General features: G+C 39.4%; 1 protein-coding gene across 1 annotated transcript in view; it reads right to left on the reverse strand.

Annotated features, from left to right (window-relative positions):
• The window catches only part of NEO1 (neogenin 1), a gene marked incomplete at its 5' end in the record, with an annotated part of 204,531 nt that overhangs the window by 88,573 nt on the left and 88,786 nt on the right, over positions 1-27,172 (reverse strand). Inside the window, one exon of the mRNA XM_082005375.1 lies at positions 20,519-20,655. Within this exon, the coding sequence (XP_081861501.1) occupies positions 20,519-20,655 (137 nt within the window). The remainder of the gene's footprint in view (positions 1-20,518; positions 20,656-27,172) is intronic.

Raw genomic sequence — 27,172 nt, forward strand, 5'->3', positions numbered from 1 at the left:
TCCAGGTCAGGTTGGACGGGGCTCTGATAGAGTTGGAGATGTCCCTGCTTATTGCAGAGGAGTTGGACTAGGTGACCTTTAAAGGTCCCTTCCAACCCAAACTATTCTATGATTCTATGAACATGGCCTCTCACTCACTTGCTCTGCTTAATGAACTGAACTTATCAGTGTCAACACGGTCTGGTGTCAGTTCCCCATCACCCTCCACGATACAAATCCGTGAACAACACAGGCAAGCCTCAGAGGACTGCGTACAGACAGCTTTTGGGCCAGCCCATGCGGAGGAACTTGAGTTAAGGGTGCTGCATGGTGTCACAAGAGCAGGAGAAAGTAGTTTTTCATATGGAAAGAAGCCATCCTCAAGAACCTGATGCCACCTTACTGCTGTAGTCAACTGGGGCCCTGGGAGGTGTGGCTCTGTCACCGGTCACACAGCACACACCAATACTGTGGTGAGTCCATGCGCATACAAAAATCCAAAGCGATGCAACTGGGACGGCAACGCAGCTAGCAAAGGCTTCCTTTGGGGTGGCAAAGCAGCAGTATGTGGGCACGCTACAGTGCTTAGCATGGTGTTCATGAGGTGGTACAGATGAACATGGTAGAAAATTAAATGTAGTATTTGCAAACATTAGTCAAAATGATAAATAGTGGTAGATGCTTTTTTCTTGTTTTACATAATTTTCTGTATTCTGTAGCTTTCCCTGAAAAACCCCTGTGGCTGTGTCTGCAGTTGACAAGCCCATGGTGATAAAACTACCCTTAAACACTAGCTGTTCTGACAGGGATGACACTTTGACCATTGCCAAAGCCTGGGATTTGTTACTGATTGTAGTTTGCCATACTCTGCAAACTGCCCTGTGCCTGGTAAACCACAACTGGAACCCAGAAGAGATGCAAGAGCAGATGTAGCAACAGCACAGCCCTCACGTAAGTTTTATTTCCAATGTGTCTTGGGATGACGGAGATAAGGCGTGTGCTGTTACAGCCGCTGCGCTCTGATCCACAGATGGATCAAGGAAGGGGAATATTGCAGTAAGCTACACGGTGTGAGCTGGGGGAGATGTGTCAGGATCTCCCCGGCTAGTCTCTGCGCAGATGAAACACTGAACTTTGTACAAGGATCAATGAAAAGCCGCTTTCATAAAGCTTAAGAGCATTAGGACCCACTGGCGCGTAAGCGCTTGTTCTGTACTAACCTGAATTGTAATTGTTTTGCACAGAACAGATGAATGCACTCAGGAAAGCTTAAACTATTTGTAGGCCAACGATGTACAATTTAAGTGAATGAATAATTGTGCGTACGTACAAAACCTGGACTTGCCAGATGTCAGCAAGATCAGCGTGTCGAATGCCACAGGACTACCACAGCTCCGCGCTGGCCAAGAGGCGAGTAAAGCGCAGAGGCTGAGCGTGGCGAACCGGGAGGACAAGGCGAACAAGAACCGAGAGCACTGAGCCTTGGCGCAGGCCGCAGCTGGACAACGGACACAACTCCACCGGGAACGGCAGGAGAGGCATACCGTAGCACCATCACGGCCCGATGCGATGGGAGAAAGACCCTTGGGCAGACACCAACCCCACGGAGCTCATACCAAGGTGCAGCCGTTGGGCTTTGCAGCTGAGCTACTGCCCAACAGCTCGACATGGAGGCTGGTGAGGGGCACGTTGTGTCCCTCAGGTTCACTGGAGTGATAACTGTGGCAGGTCTCAGCTACTGTGCCAGTGGGTGTCAACCTGCAGCTCTCCCTGACACAACTTATCCCTTGCTCGGTCCACTGAAGTCCAGCTTAGCAATGTCATGTTGTTTGGTGTTCCTTCAAACACAAAACTTGTTTCAAATTTTGTGCAGCTGTTTCAGTCCACCGCTGACTAGTTAGATTCCCCTGCCCCTTCCTCCTATTTATGAGCTTTGCTAACTTTCCTTTTATGTGAGGATATGCAGGTTTTGCCTCAAAACCGTCTGCACTTGTCATCTCCCCTCCAGCGCTTGTAGCAAAACCCTTCTGTGACTGTTCTTAATTTTCGAAACCAAAGATTGATTTCCTTTTTGTTATGACTGAGCCCACCCTTTGTGTATGGACACCCTCTGTGAAAACTTCTGAAGGCACTGCCTGGGGTTATCATGCTGTTATCAGGGCGAACGTCCCAATTAAGGAAGAACCCATGACAAACAGAATAGATAACAAAATAGATTTCTATACTAAAATGAGACAACCAGATCACATCTTAAAGCTTATCAGCCGTAAGAAATTAGAACAGAGCTCACTCACAACGCCTATCAGTGCATGTTCACCATTATCGTGCAAAGCAAGCCTCCTAAGCAACTTCTAGGATGATTTTTAGAAGTAAAAACCTTAACCTGAACATCAGTAATGTAAAAATGTTACATTCATTATTTCTGTTGTACTAAGCCCTCCTTCCCCAGTCCTTCTAGGAGAAATCAAGCCTGTTTGACCCTGAAACTACTCCAAGTACCATGGAAATATCTGAATAACAAGAATGCTCATCAAAATTTAAACTTCTTGCACAGCAGCGCCAAAGGCAATGAAAATTTTATTGAATTCCAGAGCCCTCATTTTCTACACAAAGAACACCGGGCGAAGAGGCAGCAGAGACAGCCCTCTGCGAAATGGAGGCCCGGAGCCTTTAGGCCCTTGTTTCCAATTTTCGGCACAAAGCTACTTCCGATTGAAATCCTCCATTTCAGTTACTATCACTCCACCTCTCGTAAGCAAAGCTGCGAGAGGAGCTTGGGAGATGATTCTGTTGAGATCCCCCCTGCCCCTTCTAAAATAAAACATTAACACTGATCCTCCGCCTATACTGAAGACTATTAATCTGCAGCACGGCTTTAATCACTGTGGAAAATAAAAATCATCACTTCTGGCATTTACAAATTTTTATTCTGCATAAGGGGATTTTTTTTTCTGAAAAGTATGTTTTAAAGCCATTGCCAGCATAGCAGACACGTGTCATGACATACAAGTTCAAACACATCCATCAAAAAGTTTTTAGTTCCCAGCAAAATGCGTTACCACGCTGTTCATCATTACTCATTTATTATTGTATAAAGACTTTTTAAAGATGATTACCACACTTAACGCATTTGTAAACACGGCAGTGTTACCATAAAGCTAGTAATGGTTATGACAGCTGTGAACGAGCCTTTCCAGCAGACTGTGAAACAAAGGTTTGGTTATTTTCTGAATTATTGTCACAGGTAAAGCTGGGGCCTCCATCTACAGTGAACGACACCCAAGTGCCTTGGGAAGAACAAGTTTATTATAACGTGCCAAAATGTGAATACGGCAAATTTTCCACAGGCATTTTCTTCCTTGATCTACAGAAACTCAAATCTTAAGTCCACAATTGTTCAGATCTTTTCGATCAGTGAAGGAAAAATTGGACTTTATTTTTAAATTTTTCATTTTGTCAAAGATGAGCAAGAGAAGGGAAATGTCTGGAGAAAGGAGAGGAGAGTGGAGAACAGCAGGATGGGGTGAGAAAGCTGGGACAAGAGGGATAAATTCAAGCACAGACAGGTACAGATGGAAGGAGACAGCGCAGTAAGAGAAAGGGCCCGGCTGGACAAAGACGGAGAGAGCGACGGGAGCGCTGGCAGCGCTACGATTCGTAAAAGGTCCCAAGAAGGGAGGAGGGCTAATGGAGACACAAAAGAGGAAAGAGGTGGCAAAGGAGAAAGGATCAAAATGCATGAACTGACTGAAGAGGTAGAGTAACAGGATCAGCAGAGCGAAGTGCAGGCTTCTGGAGGGACTGGAAACGACGGAGTAGGATTTAGTAGGGCACTAGAGAGAATAAGTACAGTAGGAAAAGACACTGATGAACGTGACGTGCAAGAAAGGTCAGGACAGGCTGGGACATCAGAGAAAAGGAATGAATGCTCCTGTATCTAACAGGGCCCTGGAAAATTGGGTGCCTTCCCCATCTCTGCCTCACCGGTGGGGTTGGGGTGGATGTTTATAAAGCAAATCCAGTTTTTGACAGGTGACTGCAACCCGTCAGCCTCGTGATCCCGGTCAGCAGCCGGACGGAGTAGCTCACCCTTCTCCAGCGCACTACGCCAATCACAGCTCTAAAGGGACATATTAAGAGATGCATATTCTGAAAAAAAATAATCAAAGTTTAAGTGTCTCAAACTGGGCGGTGAAACAGCTGGATACATTTCATCTTAATTTTTCTGCGTCTCAGTCAATTTTTAAAATGGATTCAATACCACTTCATTTCAGCAGAGTGCAAAAATACACTCATTAGTGTTTATGAATGATTCAGATTCCATGGTGCCGAATACCAAAACAGAAATAAATATGGATTTGAACTGAGCATAATAAATAAATCATGGTACTATCCCCCCGAATAAGGAAAAAATATCAAATATTCAATATTTTCTCAATAGATTAGTACTATGAAGTTTGTGCACTGCACAAGGCAGTAAGATCCTGTGGAGAAACAGTAGGAGAACATGTATTTTAAGATTTCCGTAACTTCCTCCCATAACAAGGGGGAAGGAAGAGGTGACAAATTAAGGACAGCTAGCCTTGATATTTCTTATTTTTTAATATTTGCCTGCGCAGCCTTCAAAATGGGGCAGTGCGTTTGTGTGCTGTAGACTGAGAAGCTGGCAAAGGCCAAGAGCAGCATAGATTTTAAGACAATTTCAAATATTAAAGCACTTGTTCACCGAGTACAGACTGCTTCAGACCATTTGGGGGGAAAAAAAAACCCCAAACCAAACTAGGTCTGCAAACAGTAAAAATAATTGGTTGGATCCACTGCTCTGCTAAGCCTCTCTCATCTTTACCAAAGTGCGATGCAAACTTCCAACAGCACGCTGCTGCAGGAACCAGGCGCATCCCTACAGTAATCGCCCGCTAGGAAAAATGCTTTTTTTTCCTGATCAAGTCACAAAAAAAAAAAAAAAGATGGAGAGTTTATGCTTTTCCACTTTTTTGGCTTGTAATGACACAAATTCTGTCGGCTTGTTTTACACATCGGTTGAGAGTTAGCCAATCGCTTTTGTTTCCAGATCAATGAACGCAATCCTGTCTTCACATCAAAGTCCTGTCTAATTTACAAATCCCCAAAACAACCTTAATTACAATCCACTTCAATAATAGCTTCCACATAAGGAACAAGCGAAGACTCTGCACGCTGACAAGAAACAACTGAAAAGGATACCATAAAGGCCTATAAAAGCATGTTTGGTATAGTGGGGGAATAAGGACAGATTATTTCAGCCTTTTTCCATGCAAGCTAGGAAAAGAAAAAAAAAAAAGTCACATAAAGTTAACAGAGATTGGTTCAAAACAAGAAGAAGGTGCTGTTCCTCCCAGTGTCATGGGATGCTGTGAATACAAGATGTTTACCTGGGGGGGAAAGGGTACAGGAGCGGGAGATGGATGAACAGAAATCTACTGAGGATTGCTAAATCATGTAGAAACTACACATAGCTCAGAAAATCCCGAATCTGCAAATGGCTGGAGAACGAGACGTTACTGAAGGGAAACAACAAATATTCTTGCCCTTTATGTAAATTCTCTCAGCCATCTGCTTTTGGACAGTGTTAGGAACAGGATACCGAATACGGGAGCCTTTTTCTTGGTGTAGCGCAGCTACTGTTGTATTGCCGCATTCACTTTGCTCACAAAAATATGTGCATAATAAAATTAAACTGTAACACACCCGTTTGCACAGTGTTATCGTTAAAATCAGAGGACTTTAAATGCATGGCCACCCTCCGGCCCCGACGGCAGACACTTGCTCAGCCTCCAGAGCTCCGTGACCGAAAGGCCCCGCTCCTGTCCATCCCACGGGTTGCTCCAGCACCTACTTTCCCCTCTCCTGGTCCCAGGTCAGCCACACTCCTCCTAGAAGCAAACAGGAGGCCAGCTCAGGCATCAGAGTTGGTAGTGGCCACATCCTAAGGTTGTTAAACCTCACACCAGAAGGTTTAACACACAAAGCCAGTGGTGCTTTCGTCAGCCGGTGTTTTACCAAGGGAGCGCACTAGGACGGCTCGTCAAGCGGCATTAAATGCGCTCCTGAAGCGGTCTGTGACTAAAGAGAACGGACCCTTTCGGATCTTGGACACTGCGTTATATTTCAGCCGATACAGCAAACAGTTCACCATGCTAAAAATCAAAAGCTTTACAAATTTAAATATGAGTGATTTAGAGGCAGGATGGATTTGGAGTATCTTTCAACTTCTGTATGACTGAAGAGAAACAGCACACCCCCGCAACGCTGTGCTGTACAAAATACCATGGTCTCATTGCCCTTCGTAAGGAAAACGAAAAACTGGATCCTAAGAACTTAGGGAACGATACAAAATAAACTTAAGGCACTCTTTGTAAACTGTATGAGTAGTTGCACAAAAGCACATCATCTTTATCTTCCAGCTTTCTCGAACAACTAAAGTTGGAATTTGGGGCTGTGTTTCTCACCACACTCAAGGATCGGTCTCAAACTGGCAGCTTCAGTGAACATGGAGAAGTCTTGCTGCGGGTTACAGTGCTTTCCCCTCTGGCAGAGGGCTAGCTGAGATGTGGCCAGGACTTGCACAAAGCCCTCTACTAAGCCCGTTAAGCAGTCTGTTAAGCTTGAACTTAAACCAAAATAACTAAGTCCCTGGCTCAGTTTCTGCAGTCTAAGGGGAAAAAAACCCCTCACCAAACAACAAAAATCCCAAACACACACAGAAGTAAAGCAGAAAACCAGCATGATGATTTCAAAGCACAGTTATAAATTTGCCAGATTCTTTTGCCTTTACAGTTTGCTTATCTTGAAACACTATCCAGCACAAGAGTCGTGACTTTTCAGTTAATAGTAGCTCACAGGAGGCAACTGGAATTCAGGGAAGCACATACCTCAGTCAAGTTCTTTTTTCTTAAGAATATCTAGTAACTTTGGGGTAGAAAAAAAATTGAGGATGATATTAAGGATAAGGAGCATCTCTCAAATCCCTCTAACAAATTGTGTAAGTTTTAGAAAATACCCTTTCCCAGTAAACAGAAATAGTACTGCGGAGCATTCATAATACTGATACAAATTCATAATTGTTAGTAAATTAGGAAGGCAATATAAACCTCTCTATTACTCATGTTTCAATTTAGTAAATTAAACAGTGACCACTTCATTAAAAAAGCACCAGACCCTTCCTTGAAAAAGGCTAATGTACATTTCTGAAGAGTATTTTACAACATCTAGTATTTTTTTTAAGGTGGTATAATAAAGGATCACTAGTTTAATAAAAAGGGAAGAGTACTCTTTTTAAAGAAAGTTTTACACATCATAGTAGTTCTAGGCAAGCAAGAAAAATTCCCCTTCATAAGTAACTTTTTTCTCCCCACTTAAGAAATTTTTTTTACTTAGAAAACCATGATCAACAATTAAAATCCAATGTGAAACCAGTGAAACCAAGTTAAGTTTTGCAAGAGAACCAACTTAAGATCTGAAGTCATGATATTTCGCCCAAGTAGTCAAACTACCGGTTTAATGTTGCTGTACCATTAATACGATGATGCAGAGCTTTACTAACAGTAATGAAGTGAAAACAGTCAATGGAAATCACCGAAGAGGCTTCATGAAAGCTTTATTTCTTGTATTCTATTGCACTCACAATCCAGCTAAATTTTACATAAGTTAATAGGTTAATTGTTTAAATCCTCAGTTCTCTTGCTTGTAATCCTCTGAGTTGATGCCTATACTATTCCAGTAACAATCAAAAGAAGTAGCAGGGACACTGGCAACTCTGAAAATCACTCCTATAATGCTTAATCACACTAATGATAATTTAAGCAAATTAGTAGAGCAATAACCATGCAACATTCAGATTAAGTATATGACTGGAAGGAAATCTACAGTCAGTGCCAAGGATAGATACATTACAGTTCGTGAAACCTCAGGAGCCTGATCCTACATAACAAAACCTCCTTTTTCATCTCCAGAAAGCCTCCAGTGGTTATTTCTCCTTCCCGCTCCACACAAATTCTTAGACTGCTGTTCAAAAGAAAGTTTCAACTAATTACTTAAAGCGCAATGATTTGGGCCTTTTGTTTTTTCTGTGTAACAGGATAGTGCTCGCACACCACTTCTTTATTACTTTCTCCCCTAAAACCAACCAAAAAATAGGACATGTCTTATTCTGTCTATGTGGCATTTGATGATGTACTACACAGGAAGCAAACAGGCAAAAGATAAATGCTATAAATCAGAGCTGCATTATTGTTGACATCGCCAGTAAACAAAGTTATTAATTATACATATAGTGGAAAAGCTGAAGCAAAATTACTTCCCCAAAGGGGATAGGAACAGCAAAGTTATATTCTCTCCAAAGCATCACACAGAGCTTAGAGTAAAACATGTGAGTTTACTAAAACATATGCTTAACAGCATTGACTCAACTCTTAGAAGCTATGAGGTGCTAAACTCATCTCAAAAGAGATTTTCATTACAGGAGACTGACATATTTTAAATTGCACTTCTAGCCTCTCTGCTTCATCGCTGCGTGTAAAGCTTCAGCTTCTCAAAAGACAGTACGCAGACTTGCAAACATGAAGCGCATCATCCACTTCGTAAAAGATACTCCATTAAAACACACAAAAAAATTAATTTGAAGTCGGAGCTCCAAAACACTGCGGAGCTTGAGGAGTTATACAGCACGAACTGTGACTATTTTCGAAGGCTGCTAAAACTTCCCTACCTCCTTCAAGCACAGTTCCACTCTGCAATGCGCCTATACAAAAATACATAGACCTGCTGAAGTGAAATGCTCCTCGTGTTTACAGAGCCAGGTCTTTACTGATAAAAAGCACTTTTTGGGAAGATTTTGCAACTTACCTTCCTACCACCGTTGCAGGCAATACATTTATTCTTTTATAAAGAGAACTCTTTAGTAAGCCTACGTTCTGCGTATTAACTTACCCACGGCGGTAAGGTTACAGGAGGCCTTTCACGGCAGCCTGCCTCGGGCCTTTCAAGCATTGTAACTTACAACGAACGCAAAACCCACCTTGTACTTAAGTTGTATTTACAGAACAAAATACTTGACCGAAACGAAAACCATCTGATGCGAGTCAGAGGCACATAACCCGTGGAACGCCGCTCTGGAAGGAACACTTCTAGAGCCACTTTTTAGAGCACAGTGGTGCTTTGAACTACCACACAGTATAGCAATTTATGTCCTCTCTTGTAAAATGCTTTGTTTAACACTATGCTGAGACTATACCTAACCTCCTAAGAATGCAAAAAAGACAGACCATAGAAGAAATCGTTGAGTCAGCACTTGAAGATAAACAAGACTAGCAGAGCTGCCAGAAACCAGGACTGTTCAGAAAAATATACAATATGAAAACAACCTTCTGCCACTTTTTGACCGTTAACAAGCCTGCTGTGAGCCCAGTTCCCTTCTATCTAATATTTAGGATCCTGTTCACATTTTCTTACAGGCATCCTTCCATCATCTGAAGCGAGAACCTCAAAAGTGTCACCGAAGAGCAAATAACAACTTTATTACGCAGATCACACCTGCCTCAAAGGTCTTCACATCTACCACAGAACTATGTTTAACTTAAATCAACACTAACTAAAACCGTATTTACTCAAGGAATCAAAACTCCGTGGTGTTTTTCTTTTAAATTTTTCTAGCCATGAAGAGAAAGTAATTAACTGCAAGACTGTGTAGGGAGTAAGTCACCACAGATAACACCGCACCTCCTTACAACAAATTACTGAATTGTTTCATCTTTGTAACTTCGGGATAAACTTCCTTGCCAAGGACTATAGTTTTTATAAGAAGATACCTAGTAACTGCAATAATCTATCTCCCATTAGAGAAATAAATTATCTGGTGGTATGAGAGCCAGTTTAACTATCATAAAAATTTAACCTGAAAGAAAGTATATGTACACTTTATGCTACGGTCTCTCCCTAGAGACTTATATAAGTAATGCATAGTGTTCTTCAGCATCTCCGTTTTAACAGATTTCATCACAAAAGTTGGTCGTACAAAAACATTGCAAAAGTCTCTGCTGAAGTAGAAAAAAACACCCTTGCAACCCATAAATCCAAAAATCAAACTTAAAGCTTGATTCAACCAATTAAACATGGAAAGATGACCTTGATATATAGAGAAAAATACTTGCCATTTATGGCACAATTTCTATAAAAAAAGTTCTCACTTAGAGCAAGAAGGCATTTTAATGAGTTGCTTAGTTCACACGTTCCAATTTCTTGGAAGTCTTTGGCATATGCCATTTAAAAATTACTACTGAATCTTTGAGCTTTTATTTTTTAACTGTCATTCTGCCATCTCTTTTCGATAGGGATAAAACCAATAACAAAAAACCTATAGTCTATTGCTAGTTTATGATCATATCTACTATATCCTTCAATCCTTAACAAGTATTCAAGAGCACTTGGAACAATGAACCAGTTGGGCTACCCGACTGCCTTACCTTTCCTACATCACTGGATGAAAACCATGCGTCCTTTATAGTATCAGGTCAGTTGTGCAGAGGATGAACTTCCCACTCAGTATTAATTATTCCTCCAGCCCAAGTCACAAGGAATCTAATGGTGTGCTTCATATAGCATGACATGTATGTTCATGCATGTCATACATGGTATGACAAATTCACGGAATTGGAGCTTTCCGTTCCAAACAATCCAAGGAAAACACATCATCCAGAAACAATCATCAAATAGCTGACTTGAGAACCAAGGTAGTAAATCCTGCCAGGTAAATCCTCCTCCAAATTAAAAAGTACATTTTTATTTTGGAGACTAGACACATATATCTAAATACCAAACTTAGGAAAAAACATGCATTTTCTATAACTGATTGTCTAGGACAAAGGTATTGACCTTAGCTTATTTTTTTTAAAGCCATTCTGTGGGAGAAAGTATTTCTTTCCATAAAGCAGCAGCTGGTTCAAACCCCCGTTAATATGATCTTAACTTATTAGAAATTCTAGCTGAAAGAGAAACCAGCTTTTACAATTCCCTTAGTTCAATATCAGTTTCTACATTGTAGATATTTAAGACACTGCTGCTTAATTTAGTAACATTTTCATTATCCCCAAGGATTACTCAAGAACATTTACAAGGAAAACCATTTGTGTGAATTGTACGGGTTACTGGTAATTTGGTTTTGTCTTTCTTAATGGTATTTTTTATATATATATAAAAAATAAATCACAAAGCTTTTTTTTTTTTTTTAAATTCACAGTGCACTTGATCTTGCATGTGCGGTTCTGGAGACTTTACCTCCCACCCTCTATGCAATTCAGCTATGGGCACTTAGCCAAAAGGAGCTCATCTTTGTCCTCCTTAACGCTTAACCATTTTAGGCTCTTTTGCAATTTATTTTTCAGTGCCACAAAAGTCTGTTTGAAAGCTATGCAGCACCCCCATACCACAAAGACAGCTCTTCCAAATACAGTTAGATTGCCTAGTGAGCTACAGATGTTTCATGTAGACAAGCCTCATGACTAATGGTTGCCACCACTCAGGAAAGAAACCCGTAAGAGATAAAGCCTACCTTGCAACACTATTAACTACAGGCCACTGTGGCTCCACCTGCACTGCAGTTACCACTGTTGGGTTGCTCCAGAGAGCTTGTCCCCAGGACAGTGTCCAAGCCCAGAGGAATGCCACATCCATGGTCCTTCCTGCCGGTTAGCGGGAAGTCACGGCTGCTGGGAAGAGCACGTACTGCGAGCTGATGTTTCTGGATGCGGCTGGGGCATGACATTCCCAGTCACGGCTGATCAAAGAGATGGACTGGTTTCAGGTTGGCAAAACCGCAGCCCTTTACATCCTGTGCCAGAAGCTTCAGAGAGACGGTACACCCATTTCCAGTTCCTCATCCTGGTCTGACAGGGGATATCATGCCCCGATAGTTGAACATACCACACTCATACGTCTGCAGCACAGTTCAAACCAAAAAAACATCTGTTATTGTGATGACTGCCTAGTCTGTGAAGCCTCCACACCAGCTAAGCGACCCATGGATGGTTCACACCAGAGGGGATGCACCTCTACAAGGCACACACGTAACCCTTTTCCTCACGATCAGGTTTCAATAATCATCCTGCACTTGCCCTGACCACAGGAGTTAAGACTCCGCTCACACACACAGTGCAAGGCACAGACGGCAGCTGTCTCTGCTCAACCCTGACCCCAGGTAAGGTCAGAAAACCAGCCCAGCCCTAAGCTTCAGGGAGCATTTGCCCCCTTTGAACGCTGAAAATGAAGGGGAAGCAGCAGGGCAGAGATCAGTGCTTGTGAAGGTTGCCCGGCACTTCTCGTTACAACATTCGGTTCTCGTTGTCCTCCAACGCCACCACCCACTCTTAACCATTTGCACTGCTACGAGAGAATCCTCCTTGAAAAAGCCAGCAAAGCTCATTCATCATTTTTGGAAATATCATTAAAAAAACAATTTTTGTGCCCCTATTAAGAACGTGGCAAGCTCTCCTAACAAGTTTATTGTCCAATGCTTTTGAAATGTGGCAAAAACTGCGCAAACATTCCTCCTGGTCTTAGAAAAACATCAAGACATACCAAAAAAATTTACCAACGGTTCACCGACTACAGAGCAAGATTTAGAAAATAAGCAGCTACAAGCAGAGGCAATCAGAGGTTCTGCTGAGCCCAAGTCCCACATAATTGCGGTGGGCAGCAGAAATCAGATCACAGTACCTTTAAACACAAAAGTGTGATATTTTGCATGATGCAAAGAATGATTTATTTTTGTGGAAGTTGACGTTTAGTATTAAAAGTTATGCATCTCATGTAGATGGGTGCTTTTGGTCTCCAGGTAAAGCCTGAGCAAGGGATGTCGTCTTAACGCTACAGTCTCCTTCCTCCCACGTTTCTGAGTATTTGTTGATAACTTTTTCAGTAGTAACATTACCCTTGAACACAAACGTGACAGAGGCAAAAATGAATCAAAAAGTATCTATAGTTATATTTAGTTGAATTATATATTTAGTTGAATTCACAAGTAAACTACACAAATCTACGAACATTAAACTCTACTTAAGAGCAGCAGCAAGGACTATTAGAAGGTCTTTTTGGATAATACAGTGAAGCGCAATGGTACTGACCAAAATTACAGCGAGTTCAGCTTATACACCTTCCCCACATCAGACTTCTCTGACTTACTGCATTTCTTTTATATTGCTACGGCACAAAGATCATTAACCAAAGGGAATTTTCAAGGGAAAAAAATAACGCGTACAAAGCTGACATATTTTTACTATTAACATCTTCCCCCCGACCAGAGTTTGACGATAAACCAGAAAAGACACTACTTTGTCCCAAGCATGAGCCTTTGACAGCATCAGGTTTAGTGCAGAATCTATAATTGAAGTGCAGCCTATTATGAAGATACAGCACTGAGCTTAATTAGAAACAGAAATCAATGAAGATAAACGAAGAAGGTATGAGCAATTTTCAGTGTTGGTTCAAATTTCTTCCCTAGAACTGTTTCCAATAAGAATGAAAGCTTAATGCAAAAATAAGAGTCACCCAGACGTATTTTTCTGTCACTGCAGGATTTAATGCGCTTTTCAAACACCTACATTTTCCTAAGAAGGACGGCATTATCTTTTATCAAAGCATCTGCCAGAGATGAAGATCTGGTCAGATGTACTTTTGGAAGACAAGTCTAAGACTCTCTACCTTGAGGCTCCTCCTTCTACAACTGCTTTTTTTGGTTTTAAAGAAAGCCTTAACAAGTTTAATTCAGGCCAGTTAGTAAATAAAACTGAATAAAACTGCTCTTTGTGCAGGAAAAGGAAACTAAACAGACAGGATCGAACGCTCCCTCCTCTTTGCAATCTCGCAGTAAACAAGGCAACTGTGACCGATACAGATTATCCTGATGCAACAAAGGAGTCAGCCTGTTTCCTACACAGTAAGTTTAGAAACAGTACTTTTTCAACAGTTTTTGAGACGTTTAAAATGAAGCTTTGAGTAAAGGCTCACACATTGTGACTTACCTCACACTTCCCGCTACATTTTCACCTTTTTTTTAATGACGTGAGGGGAGCTGTTTGACCGAAGTTCCATTTCTCAGTAATAGTGTAAAGGGGAGCCATTTTTCAAGTTATTTTTAAAGCTTCATCAACAGCTTTAGACTATATTGTTCCTAAGTATAAACAATACTAATTAAATCCATAAATAAAAATAGAAAAAACCCACATATTAATAGGAGCAACTAGTTTTTAAGCCGAGATCTTCAAGTACAAAAATTTAAATTAATTACCTGCCATCAGTAACCAAAGTGTTTTCTGTACTAGAAACACCGATTACACCAACAGCAAAAACAGCAGCTAAATGAAAAGTAAAGCTGAACAACTATAAAGATTACCAATTGCTTCCCAGACCTACACACGCTTACACAGATTTGTAAAAACCAAGTTTCACTCCTCTTTCCGGTGCGCCAAACCCTGCTCCAAGCGTTAGAGACCGTAAATTTCACCATCTCGGCTGGTTTTGCACGTGGCAGTGCATTAGGTATGCACTGACAGAGGAATGCTTCTGCTGGTATCGGCTAGACCGAGCTGACGTAGTTTAGTCCACCAACCACCTACGGTTCTCCTGCGTCGTAACATCATCTTTTCAAATCTGATTTCTGTCACTGACTATTAATTAAACACCTATCTGCTAGACGAAACATAGACTTTACTTAGCTTTCTTCTATTATCCAAGTATCTAGCCAGCACAGAAAAGACAAAAAAAAAAATCTTTTCTTCCACTGCACAATTTGTAATACATGTATTTTTTTTGCTAGAATAAGGATTTGCCATTAGCATAAGGCTTTCAAGCTATACTGACAATATTTCCAGCATTTCCCTTCAAAGCACAAAATTGTTAATTCTATCAATATGCTTCTCCATTGTATTTTCCATACAATTTGCTTTGGCAGCTCAAATGAGGTAGTGATCAGCCTGTGGCCACGTGCAACCTCTAATTTATCAGTACAGATACCCAAAATAAACCTTTACTTTAATTTTATGTTTTAGTACATTAACGCAGCAAGACCTTTAATGCACAGTATTTCAGATATGCTATCAGACACTGAACGCTGTCCTGGATGACTCAAGAGCCAACTTTCTGCAATTCCAAAAAACATTGAAAGGTAATAAGACAATAAAAAAAGAGCAATTCTCTTCTCAGAAAAATGCAGCGATCCGTTTATTTTAAAGATTTCAGACCTGTCATATCAATTTTATAAGGAAAATGAAATTTTTCTTTTCTGCTTATTATTTTCTGGTTCATTATTAACTGCAGTAAATATTTCAACAGAAAGAGAAAACTCCCTCTAAACTCATTATCTACACCACAAGTACCAAGGCAGGCGACAGGAAGCTCATGCAGTGACCTAACCCGCGTCACAGTATTTGCAGAAACCCCAGGGGCGCTGGGCACACTAATAAATTTGAAATATTTCCCAGATGAAGAATGAACTTATAACCTTCTCAGTATTTAACTGCCACTATGGCTCTTCCAGGCTGCAAGTTTTAGACCGAACAGAAGCCAGCCGACCGCATTTTAAATACATTTACTACTTGTTTCCCCAGCTTTTCTTTCATCACTTTCCACTCCTATCTAACGGAAATACTACAGATTCTTTCGTTGCTGGTGATAGCAAAACAAATTTTTCCAGTGCTCTCAATTCATTACATGTGTTGTAAATAAATCTGGTACCCAGCACCATTCCTCCTGCTGACGGCAAGGGGAAGAACGCTGTCAACACAGCTCACAGAAATCTGACTTTGTACCAAAGATTTTCAGACACCAAATCATCGCCTCCCTTCATGGGAAGTAACCTACCCTGGCAAAGGTACCTTCAAGGTGCTTGGCCCGAGACCGTGATGACACACGCTTTTTGCGCCCAAGATTAACTCAAGGAAAAGTGACTAAGTACAAAGCTGTACACACATTTTATCCATTTGATATTTGTCCCTAAAGACTATTTCAAATGTGGACGGGATTCAGAAATGTTAAGCTTTAGGGCCTGAGACCCTCTCAGCTGCAGATCCTCCCCCAGGACATTTTGTGTTCTCTTCCATATTCATACCATTTCTCAAACGTGCAAGTCAAAAATTTGGTGCGGGACACGTGGGTACATAAAATCTCCAAGCTGCACACACATAACCAGAAACTTTTATTTTCTGTCACTCTGATGCAGAGCAGTATTGTAAGTTTGCTTCAAGGTGTCTCCTCATTTCGTGGCAACATACATCTTCCCCTTTTCAAGGAAAAGGCCTGAATATTGTCCTTCCAACAGATCCATTGCCAAGCTGTTCCGTCAGTTGCTCCCTAACCCATTTCGGTCCAAATGATCTAAGATAGCTCAAACCAGCCTAAAAATGTCTGGTTTAAGTTAAGTAAAGTGCCTCAGAGCTCACAAAAAGCAGCTGAGTCAATAGATGACAGAGGGGCGGTGGGAAGGAGAGCAGTGGAGACCAGTGCCCACCTTTCCAGCGGCCAGGAACAGTTGGTGTCACTCAGCAGAACATGCAGAATTAGTTCCAGGCAGCTGACAGAAGCTACACCAAAAACCAGCGTCTTCCAAGACGTACTTTAGATTCCTAGTATTTCAAATTTCCTGTGAGTTTCTCAAAAATCCCTTCTTACCATATTGAAGAATAACCAGGTTTGACAAAGGGTTGAAATTCAAAGATGTTTCACATGTGAAGGTACAAAGAATGTTACTAATGACAAAAACAGGTATTAATTTATGATTCTTTCTTTTGTCCTCCTCAAAAACGTAGGCTATTCAAAAATACTTTCTTCTCTCCAAACCCACCTAAAATTTGAATAATTTCTCAAGTAAACACACTTTCAATACCACTATTTACTTTCACAAGTAGTGGAATACTATCTTTTCCTGTATTCTCAGGACCTGTACTGCATACCTTTTGCATATTCTTAGCAGAGTCTTCACCAAAATATTCCATTAATTTTCCATCATTCTCTGAATAAAATGAAATTCTCAAAACGCTAGCTCCCAGATACACATTGTAGATAAAGAGACTGAGGAAACAAATTTGTGTAATATTCCTCTGGGCCCTTGAATACCTTTCTAGTCAAGTACTGCTTTCTATTTAAAGCCATTTTTCCAGATTCAGTCTTTCTGCAAAGTATGTAGGGATATTAGATCAAGTGATTTTTTTTAAATCAAACATTAGGGCAATAGAAGGCTCCTCTAACACGTAAAATGACACAGGGTAGCTTGTTCAACAGACCACCTCCAGGTATGTGAAACAGAGGCTATCTCTAAATGTCACCAACAGGATGCGAGTCATCTCCATTAGTTTAAGGTAACATTTACTTGAATTGAAAATGGCGCCAAATTTAACAGAAAAAAAACCCCTATGAAATCCCAGAGTTGATTACTTTACATGCTCATATGCAGTTGGAAATAAGATTTCTTCAGCTATTTCCAGCAAAATGTGGATATTCCTTGTCAGCTGAGTAGAGCACACACCTCAGTATAAGACACTTCACGGTACCCTACCCTTTAATGATGAAGGTCAGCAATTTCATCCTTACTTCCATGGAAGAACAGGTATTCAGGTAATCAGTCCAACGCAGCGGATGCATGGCAGCTTGCTGCCACAGCAAAGAGGGAGCATGTTAGTTAGCCTCCAGGTTTTTGTACCCTTGTTAAAGACTGGATAAAGCAGGTTGTTTCTACCTACCCGCATATTTCAGTCAGCCTGTATCTGGCACCGCAAGGAAGTCTCAGTTAAGAGGCATCAACAGGAAGGCCATTTCATTTTAGCTGTCCTAACACTGTCAAAAAATGCCATCTTACCAAACTTAAGTAGAGATTTACAAACGTCTCCCTGAATTACCATCACAAAATGTTAACGGAAGGAAAAAAAGATTCACTGCCTTCATGCAACCTCTAGAGTATGCTACTGAAATCTCCAAACAAAAAACTCCAGTTGCTTCAAGAGAGAGATGCAGAAACACAGATTAAACAAGGGAATTAAATACCCCAAAAATCGATTTCTTGTATGAACTTCTGTCAGACTAATTTCTAAGACAGACAGAAGAAGCTTAAATTCAGTAAAGCCATATGGTTATTAGGTGGGAAAAGGTAACAATTTTTCTAGTCTAGAAGAAAATGATAGTGACCAGGTAACAGTTACTCAAACTATTCAACCCTTCACCAAATTATAGTAATGCAGAAATACAATTACTCTCTACAGTGACCTCTCAAAGGAAAGTAGAATTAAGATTAGAACTAAGAAGTAAAATCAGAAATGTAACCTTCCCAAATGCATTTTGTATGATCTTTAATGTATTTTAATACTCAAGCATTAAAATAAAACCTTTTTTTTTGGTGCCAGGCATATAAGAAGAATTTCAGCATAAAAGAACTGGTTTAACATATTCTAAATCTTTACAACCAAATAAAGAGGTTTACACTAGTTTAGGTAAGGAGCAAAGAGTGATCTCAAGATCGCTTTCATCCCCCAGGTGACCTGACTGTATAGCCTACATTGAGGCTATAACCTCAATCTTATCTATGACTTATCTTATGCTTAGCTTAATTGCATCATATCATTAATATTATTAATTTCTGCCAGTGCCCATAAAACTCAAAGCCTCATGCCAATTCTGTAAAATATATAGGCTGGAACAGAATTAAACACAGCACACAGCGAGTTGTGTAAAACCATCATAACATGCTACGAAGCATCAAGCATGTAAGTATTTAAAAAGACAGAGCGCCTATCTTATTCTTTTGGCCTAAGAAACAGGTAAGAAAAACATAGGATTTCTTCTGCATGACTAGAATTTGTTGGCTTTCAAGACGCTTTGAGTTTAAGTAGAGCTATATTGCATTTGAACAGGCCGCAGAGAATGCATTTTTCCAATATTCTTCCCCAACTTTTAAAGAAGGGCAGAGCTAACTAAAACAATTCTGTACCAGTAACCTACAGAAAGCAAAAGACACAGTCAGAAAGCTAGTCCCAAGACCAGCGGGGAATAAAATGCAAGGTGAAGCTTAAGTTACAGGTAGCAGATAAAAGTGCAGCGTGAGCACTGATGTACTCAGTGGGAGTACTGGGAGAATATTCCCCCAATATGTTTGTAAACAAAATCTGCACCTTGTTAATGTTCAATTTCACTTGGACATGGTTAAATATAGCTGTGACATAACACAGAAATGCTGTGGATGCCAATATAAACCTTCTTTCATACTCCACTTCCCTAAAGAGAAAAACTTTAGCTGTTCAGTAGTGAGCAGCTCAATGGTCAAACTTTCTTTGAAAACTTGTTGTCCTTTTTTTTTATATATATATTTTTTTTTTTTTTTTTTTTTTTTTTTAAACCCACTGACCTTCTCCAGCTCTTGTTTACCAGAAACATACCTGGAACTTCAGAAATACAGCCAAGACATGTAAAATGTGTCAGCTTAAGTGCATATGCCTTGAGTACTAAAAATTTTAAAACTTTCATACATTATGTTAATAGAGAAGTAAGAACTCTGCTAACGTGCCTTTACACAACATTTCATGGTACAAAAATAGTTATCCCGCAGTGTAAAACAATACTTTTTTTGTCATAAAGGTTTCATCTATAGATAAGCCTTCCTTAATGGTTGTTCAGTGATTAAACTTATCCCTTCAAGCATATTTTTAAGAGAAACTTCCTAGTACCACAATCCACTGTAAAACAAATCAGTTAAACTCTTACAAGGACGTTGCACATATGAACCACTCTCATATGCCAGTAAATTCAAGCTGAAGAATTTAGAATGAGTATTAAAATCCAATTAATAAAAAAACATGACAGATTTCCTCATGAAATATAAGAAGGGTGAAGCCACCAAATTTATACCTTTTTTTTTTCCTGCTCCTTAACAAGTCTACCTTATTTGCACAGGTTACATAAGTAAGATGTTTTTAAATCAACTTTATCAACATTTCAGTGCTGTTTCTAGTAAAAATAGCTTTCAAGAGTAAGCAAGACGCTTACACCCACGATAAATCAGGGTACTACTGAAGAACTACCTCAGCTTTTATCTTCTGTCAAGCTCCTCGAATACAACAGTATATTTAAGGATTATGAAAAATACTTTATAGATGTCCTTTAAGGAAGATCTACGTAGTAGCAGTACTATAGGTCAATTTTCAGATGTGATTAGCCACGCTGTGACCTTTGTCCTCCTTTAGAAAAGTATATGGCATTTACCACGTTTAATACTATATCAGCACACACAGCACATGCTCAAGACACATTATATAAGCAAATTCCTCATTTGAATATTTATGACATAACAAGCAGTTTGAGTAAGAAGTCAGAGTAACACAGAACACAAGATAACAGAATTGGGGGGTGTGTTTTGTTTTCTTTTTTACAAACGAGGCACAAAAAACCCAACAGGGTCTTTAACTGATCACACAGTAGAACTTTTGTGAAAAGTCATCTGTTCTCTCTGAAAATTAAATATTCAGCCTACCTTGAACTGTAAGTTCTGCTTGAGCTTCAATCGTCTCGTTTCCGTTATCTGCTATGCAGGTATACTTCCCGACGTCCTCTTCCGTAACGTCGCTGATCTCCAGGCTGCCTCCCGCAAGCAGAAGAAACCTTTCATAGCTATGCAAAACAGGACATGCGGGTGATTCGATGGACAAACCGACTTTATTTATAAAGTGCTACCAGAGAAGCACACACAAGTCCCGTGCCTGAAACGTCTACATAAACTGAATTAGTCTTTACATATAATATTCCTGGGTGCCATTTACAAGGGGCCATGTTAGAGAGGAATTTTTAACTAGACAGTCAAATTCCATACTTTGGCTTCACACTTAAAATTAACTATATCAATTCCAGAAGAGTAGCTCATCTTTTTGCGCTTTCAGCTTCAGTTCTTCTCAGCTAAATGTAATCCAAGCTATTTAGACAATAGGAATTAAAACTTCAAGTAAAATTAAGTAACACAACCACATCATAAAAAAACCCCATACATTTTGCAGATAGAGCTGGAATGACTTATTGCTTGAAAAGTTAAGTGAACTATAACATGCCAGACCTACTCCTTTATGACATAAGGAACAGCAATGTATATTATATAACATATAGTGATGGAATTTTTGTTTATAAAATAAAAAAAAAATCATTGTACTGGTACAATATAAGATTTCAGAATAAGATACAGGTGATACAGGTTAAAAAAAATTCAAAGGACAAATTTAACATGTTGGCACAGTTTCTATATAGAATTTTCTCCCTCTGACTTGTAAAGGGTGGGGGGAGGGTTTATAATATATAGCAATATATAGTGTGTGTGTATATAAATATGATGTAGTCTTGGACTACACCCCCTCCAAGGGAAATCTGACCATCTAAGAAAGTTTTAAGACCATCTAAAGATCTAAGAAAACACCACTCTTCCCAGTTCTTGAACCTCTTTGTCTGCATCTGGACATCGACAAGTCCACAAACAGAGACAATGTCACTGAAGCTTCTTTGTGAGAATGGCATGTTAGACATGCTAAGGCTGCACTAAAGCCACGCCTAAAGAAAAACAAGTAAGCCAAGCCTGGACTTAGACACATCCACATATGCAGTTCTGTATCTCATTTTATTATGGAAAATAGCTTCTCTGATTATTTGCTCTAGCATTCACCATGAATTAAATTAATCTGAGTAGCATATAACCTGCTGAGGGTGACAAGAAATGGAGCCAATCATAAACATGCTGGATCTCTCAATGACAGCGTACAAAACAAGGAAGGCTGTGCAGAAAGAACTGACTGGAGGTGAGAAACTGAAACCAAAACAATTGCAAAGGAGCGATAAAAGGCTATACAGACTGTTAAGTGTAATTTTGATGCCATACAGTGCCTTTTTCTGGGTATCTACCAACTTCGACAGTTATCCATCTAAAAGCAACACGTGCCTTATGACGCTCCTTCTCCCACAGCCAGGCCCTGGAAAAGTGAAGCAAGACATGCACGGTGAGGCAGCAGACTATCACGGTTACTAACCGGCAATTAAGATGTGACTAAAAACTATTAAATGTTACTAGATGCTGTCATATTAGGCAACAACAACTGGGTGCGTAAGATCCCGCAAACAACTTGCATCGCGGCAGCATTTACATGAACTCTCCTTTTTGTCAAGAAACAAGGTTGTACGGATTTCAGCCATCTAAATTGTGTGCTATTTGTTTATAAAAAAATCAAATTGTGTTCTATTTGATTATTTTACTCAAGAAAATCCAGAGTCGAGCCCAGAGTTTACCAAGATGTGATCCAATACAAGTTCACCGCTCTTAAAAACATGGAAGAAAATAATTCATCTGTCAGACTCCTTAGCGATTCCTTCCGTGTACATTAGCTGTGGAAGAATGTTGGGCTTAAAGCAAAACTGTGTTTGTAATAAATTAAAAACATCTTAATTTTGTAAGGAGAAAGAGTGAAGCAATTAGATTTCAGACACTGGAGACAGAATCAGCTTAATATAAAAGTGATAACATAATTTAAAGTGTCATTAAAGACAACAAAGATTGATCATTCAAATGTCAGGGAACAGCAAAATCAAATTCAAGCCTTTTGTATGTATTCCATACAGCCCTCAGTTACACACTCATAATATGCAATTACTTGAGCTACCTTGGATACTGAACTCACATGCTTTTTTGTGTTTCATTATCACAAAATATAGTGAGCCTTTATTAACTTACTGTATTCAAACAGCCAGCTATACCCTGAGGTTTTGGCTTTTTTTTTAGTTGTTCTTCTAAATTACTATTCCCAAAACATCTTATAATCTATTTGCAGTCTTGGTACAGCAGATAAAATTAGACAGTAAATTAGATTATTTTGTCAAAGCTACTACCAGAAAAATCTCCGTAATTACTCTGTTAGGTTTAACCTTTGCTGATTTGGGCAAGTGTAATTCACTTAATACAAATCACTCAGAGTGCCTTGCAAACAATAATATGTAATAATTAAAAATCTCACACATTCGTGTGAAGTATTAAGGGAAAAAACCTGCACTAAAAATATGTAGGTGGTCGTACAATTCAAGACTTCATTTGAACACATGCAAATGTGCAACAGCACAGAATTAGTGCCACACATGCAACTTCAGCTTTGTGATCTCACTCTAGAATACGATAATAATGTTGATTAAATCAACAAATTTGCTAAATTGAACAGCCCAAACCCACCAAAGAGTTAGCTGTACTTCAATAGCCTTATTAAAATATAATGTTATTGTTTAGGGTTCTCGCAATTGGTTATTTTCAGATTAACCATCTTTCTTACTATAGCTTTTTAAAGAATGTAGTACATACATTCGTAATTTCTTCAATATAAGCGTACAAATATAAATCAAGATACACCATATATGCTGTTTGAGCACATACTGATCCACACACTGGAAAGGTTTCAAAGCAGAACATCATCTCCCAAAGATTTGACACTCTGTGCCCATCTCCCAAGCTCTGAAAAATCCATCTTAGCAGACACCTCACCTGAAACTTCACTTTTCAACTCCAGGCTCAAAAGCACAAAATTACTCCCAAATTTGCTAAAAAACAGACTCTCACGCAGTAGGATCCTTAGCCAGAAAAGACATTAAAAAAAAAAAAGTATGAAAGGCTAAAAATTGGCAAAATCTGAAAAACTATTCAACTTCTATATAACGTTTCCATTAAAGTCTTTTATATCAGGTCATATTGACAATACGGTAGATTTGACTTTTAAAAGGTGTCTGTAAAGGACGTAAGATTTATTCAAATAGATTTATACTTCAGTGGCTTTCTCCACTTCCTTCCATTTCTCTGAGTATTTTCTACATTCCTGGCAGAAATATTACTCATTCGGAGTTTACGGAGGAAATCCAGCCGAAAAAAGTAGAACGGATATTCGCATTGCTGAACCACACATGACGGGGCGCGTGCCCACTCGTAGTGCTAAGCTTTAAGAACTGCGAGCGCTGTACCCTGTATCACAAGATTATACACAGATGAATACAGATGAGTCTAGAGGCTTGCTGCATATTTTGAAGCTACAAGCACCGGCGCCTTAAACCTCCACCTAGAACAGGGCTTAGCCTTTAGTTTTGAGAAAATTCTTACACATCATGAAGACTATCAGCTTGACTAGTAAGCCAATTCAATGAAAAGCTTTCATCACAAGTCAAATGGTTTTCCCAGTGACAGGTTATTGGGTCCAATTTTCAACTTTTTTTATCCCTGAAAGTGTGAATACAGTAAGAAGGAGCAGACCAAAGCCAGCCAGCAATGCCTAGAGAAGGGCACACGGATGGCGTAAGCATACAGAGAACCTTCCTCCAAATAGTCTCTTACTCTTCTGCTTCTGAGGACTGAGACTTCCCCAAGTCCTGGGTGGAACAGGGGTGCTTCAGCCCTTCATGGACTTCTTTAGGAGGAACCAAAAAGTCAGCAGTCTAACTATCGCTTATATTTCTTTAAAATCTTTTCAGTTACCAAGTTCTGAAAGGATTCCCTGAAGTTTTAACAGTTTTACTACAATAGCAACTTTTAGCATTCCATTAACTTCAACTTCTCACTCAACACTCAAAGCTTCCTCCTCTTTCACTCAAATTCGTTTGGAAAATATTTTATTGCAGCTAACTCATTTCACAATATATTGCATTACAGGCTGCTTGTTTGAACAAGTGCCAAGACTGCCGTGATTAAAGTTTACTCATATTTATCCTTTAACAAATCTCACTGTAGTCTTTGACAAATACTCCATCAACGTTAAAACACCTTCCCTTTTTTCTGATCTTATGACAAATATTTATTTCAAAAAACTCATCACTCAATCCTTAAAAAATTATCTATTTTTCTAATTAAATACAGTCTCCTATACATAATCTCCTTAGCAATACAGCTTGAAAGGAAAACATTTAAGCTTTTATTAGATTAATTGCCACAGTTTAAAAGACAAAAGTAAAAATAAGGTTGTGTGTCTAAGCCATTTAACAAGGGGTAAAAATTGGGACATAGCTGAGCATGTTACCCAAGTTTTGCTTCCTAACCCCATACATATACACACAGACATGTATCAATACATATGTATATACATACATATATGTATGTTAATGTCTGTCCTGTGTGTGCATAGACAAAATACATGATTTAAGAGCTTCTCCCAGGCAGGAGCTACATTAAACCTGTCCAGATGAAAAGGATCTTTTTTTTTTCTTGGGATAAAGTCAAGCCATGCTAATAAGAAAAGTCTTACTTTTATATTAAAAGGGGATTTTAATACAAATTAAATGCGATTTAATTTGTAATTAAATGAACAGAACATGCATAACAAGCTAAGGTACATATTTTGCAGCAGTCCAACTGCAGGCTTTACTCCAATGAAGAATCTTAATTTTTAGTGCTAGAGGTTTTCCAGTTATTCGAGTCAAAAAGAATAATACAACAGCTGTCAAGGTAAACGGGAGTTAAAAAACTTTTTGTTGTCTGCTGTTTGAATCTCTTCTCTGTTACGCCATAATCATGAGTAGAAGACTTAAGATTTTTGGCACAGTTTGATCACTTTAACAAACAATGAAAGAAGCTTACTCCTACAGCGTGGAAAAAATAATCAAATTTTCTACTTTACCTACTTTAAAAGCAAACTCTATAATAAGCACACATTTCACTGTAAGAAAAAGCAGCTAAGTGTTGTAACAATAAAAAAAAAATTAAATTTTAAAAAAAATTAATTTCATTAGCAAAGGTAACTTTACTCTCTCATCTTCAGCCAGACCAGAAAGGGTCTGTAGTACAGCAAGTCAAAAGAAATATAATTTTCATTGTACAAACCCCTTATTTACTCCTTTTTGGGTCTGTCTTTGAGCAGAAGAAAACTTTGATTTCAAACAGAAGAGGAATATTTGTCTTTTCAACTTTATCCTCCTTAGTGAATACACGTCCACAGGATGTGACAACCAGCAGATTCCAAGAACATAGAGGCACCTGCAGCTTCCAGTTTGGCGAGAGGCTTTCCTTCGGCTTGGCAGAGAACTTGCATAGCTCATTTGTTGCAGGAACAGAGAAATGTTTAGCAAAATGGTGTTTGGGAAAACTGTGTCCATGTGACAATGGAAAGACGCTCAAGAAAAAGTGGCTTCAAGCACAGAGCTGGGGCCAGCACCGAGGAAGCGTTATGACTGCCCATACCGCCAACTCAACACGCAGTTCAGAGGCGTTTGTACTTGCAGCAAAAGTCAACTGGAATCTGTTCTTGTAACAAAGGGACATAACCCTAAACACTAACGCTAAATATTCTGAAAAATCAGGTCATATACAGTTCAAATTATGCACATATTAAGATAGAGTATGTTTACTAATGTTATGCCTTTCCAGTTATAAAATTTCTGACTCTGAATTTTGAGAAGAAAAAGATTTATGAAGCCCCCAGAAGTTATCATGACAACCTGCATAGAAAAGCTCATGAGGGAATTAACGGCACTGTATTCAGAGCAGGATTTGAAAGTTCGGGCTCTGTATCAAAAAAATTAGACAAAAATAAAAAAAGAGAGCTCTCTAGTAAGTGAGCTTTAATCTCCTTGTGCACTGAATGTGACATAACCTAGAGAAGGATGGGGCGGGGGGGGGCAGCAAAAAATTTATAAAGGTATGACATGACATCATTTTGCATACAAGAAAAACAAATTAAGATCTTACCAGGCACATTTATTCTGACATTTCATCACATTTGATTGTGCAGTTCTAACGAGTCTGTACCATCCTTCGTACGTGAATGATTTCTTATATTTACAAAAACTGAATCTAAATCACGTGTCATCAGATTGACATCAACACAATTTCTCAGTGGTACGAGACCTGTTAGTCATTACCCACAGAAGCTTGCATTTCCCACATAAAGACAGTTCAAATTACGAGCCCCTGGATTCTTTTAATTTAAGAGTTGACAAAAAAAGAGATCTATTGCTGCCACTGGTACTGTAGAAAGGCTTGCGTATTCCTTTAGCTCCTTCTATGGGCCACATGCCACAATATAGCTTTACCCCTCGCTGTTTCATGATTAGCTTGTCTCTACGTTCATCTCACCACTGACTTTGAGGGACACTGAGAACATTCAAGTATCTGTTTGTAATTTCCTTGTTCTAGTGA

This window comes from Phaethon aethereus (assembly GCF_964289735.1).
Source record: "Phaethon aethereus genome assembly, chromosome: 12".
In the NCBI taxonomy this organism is placed as follows: domain Eukaryota; kingdom Metazoa; phylum Chordata; class Aves; order Phaethontiformes; family Phaethontidae; genus Phaethon; species Phaethon aethereus.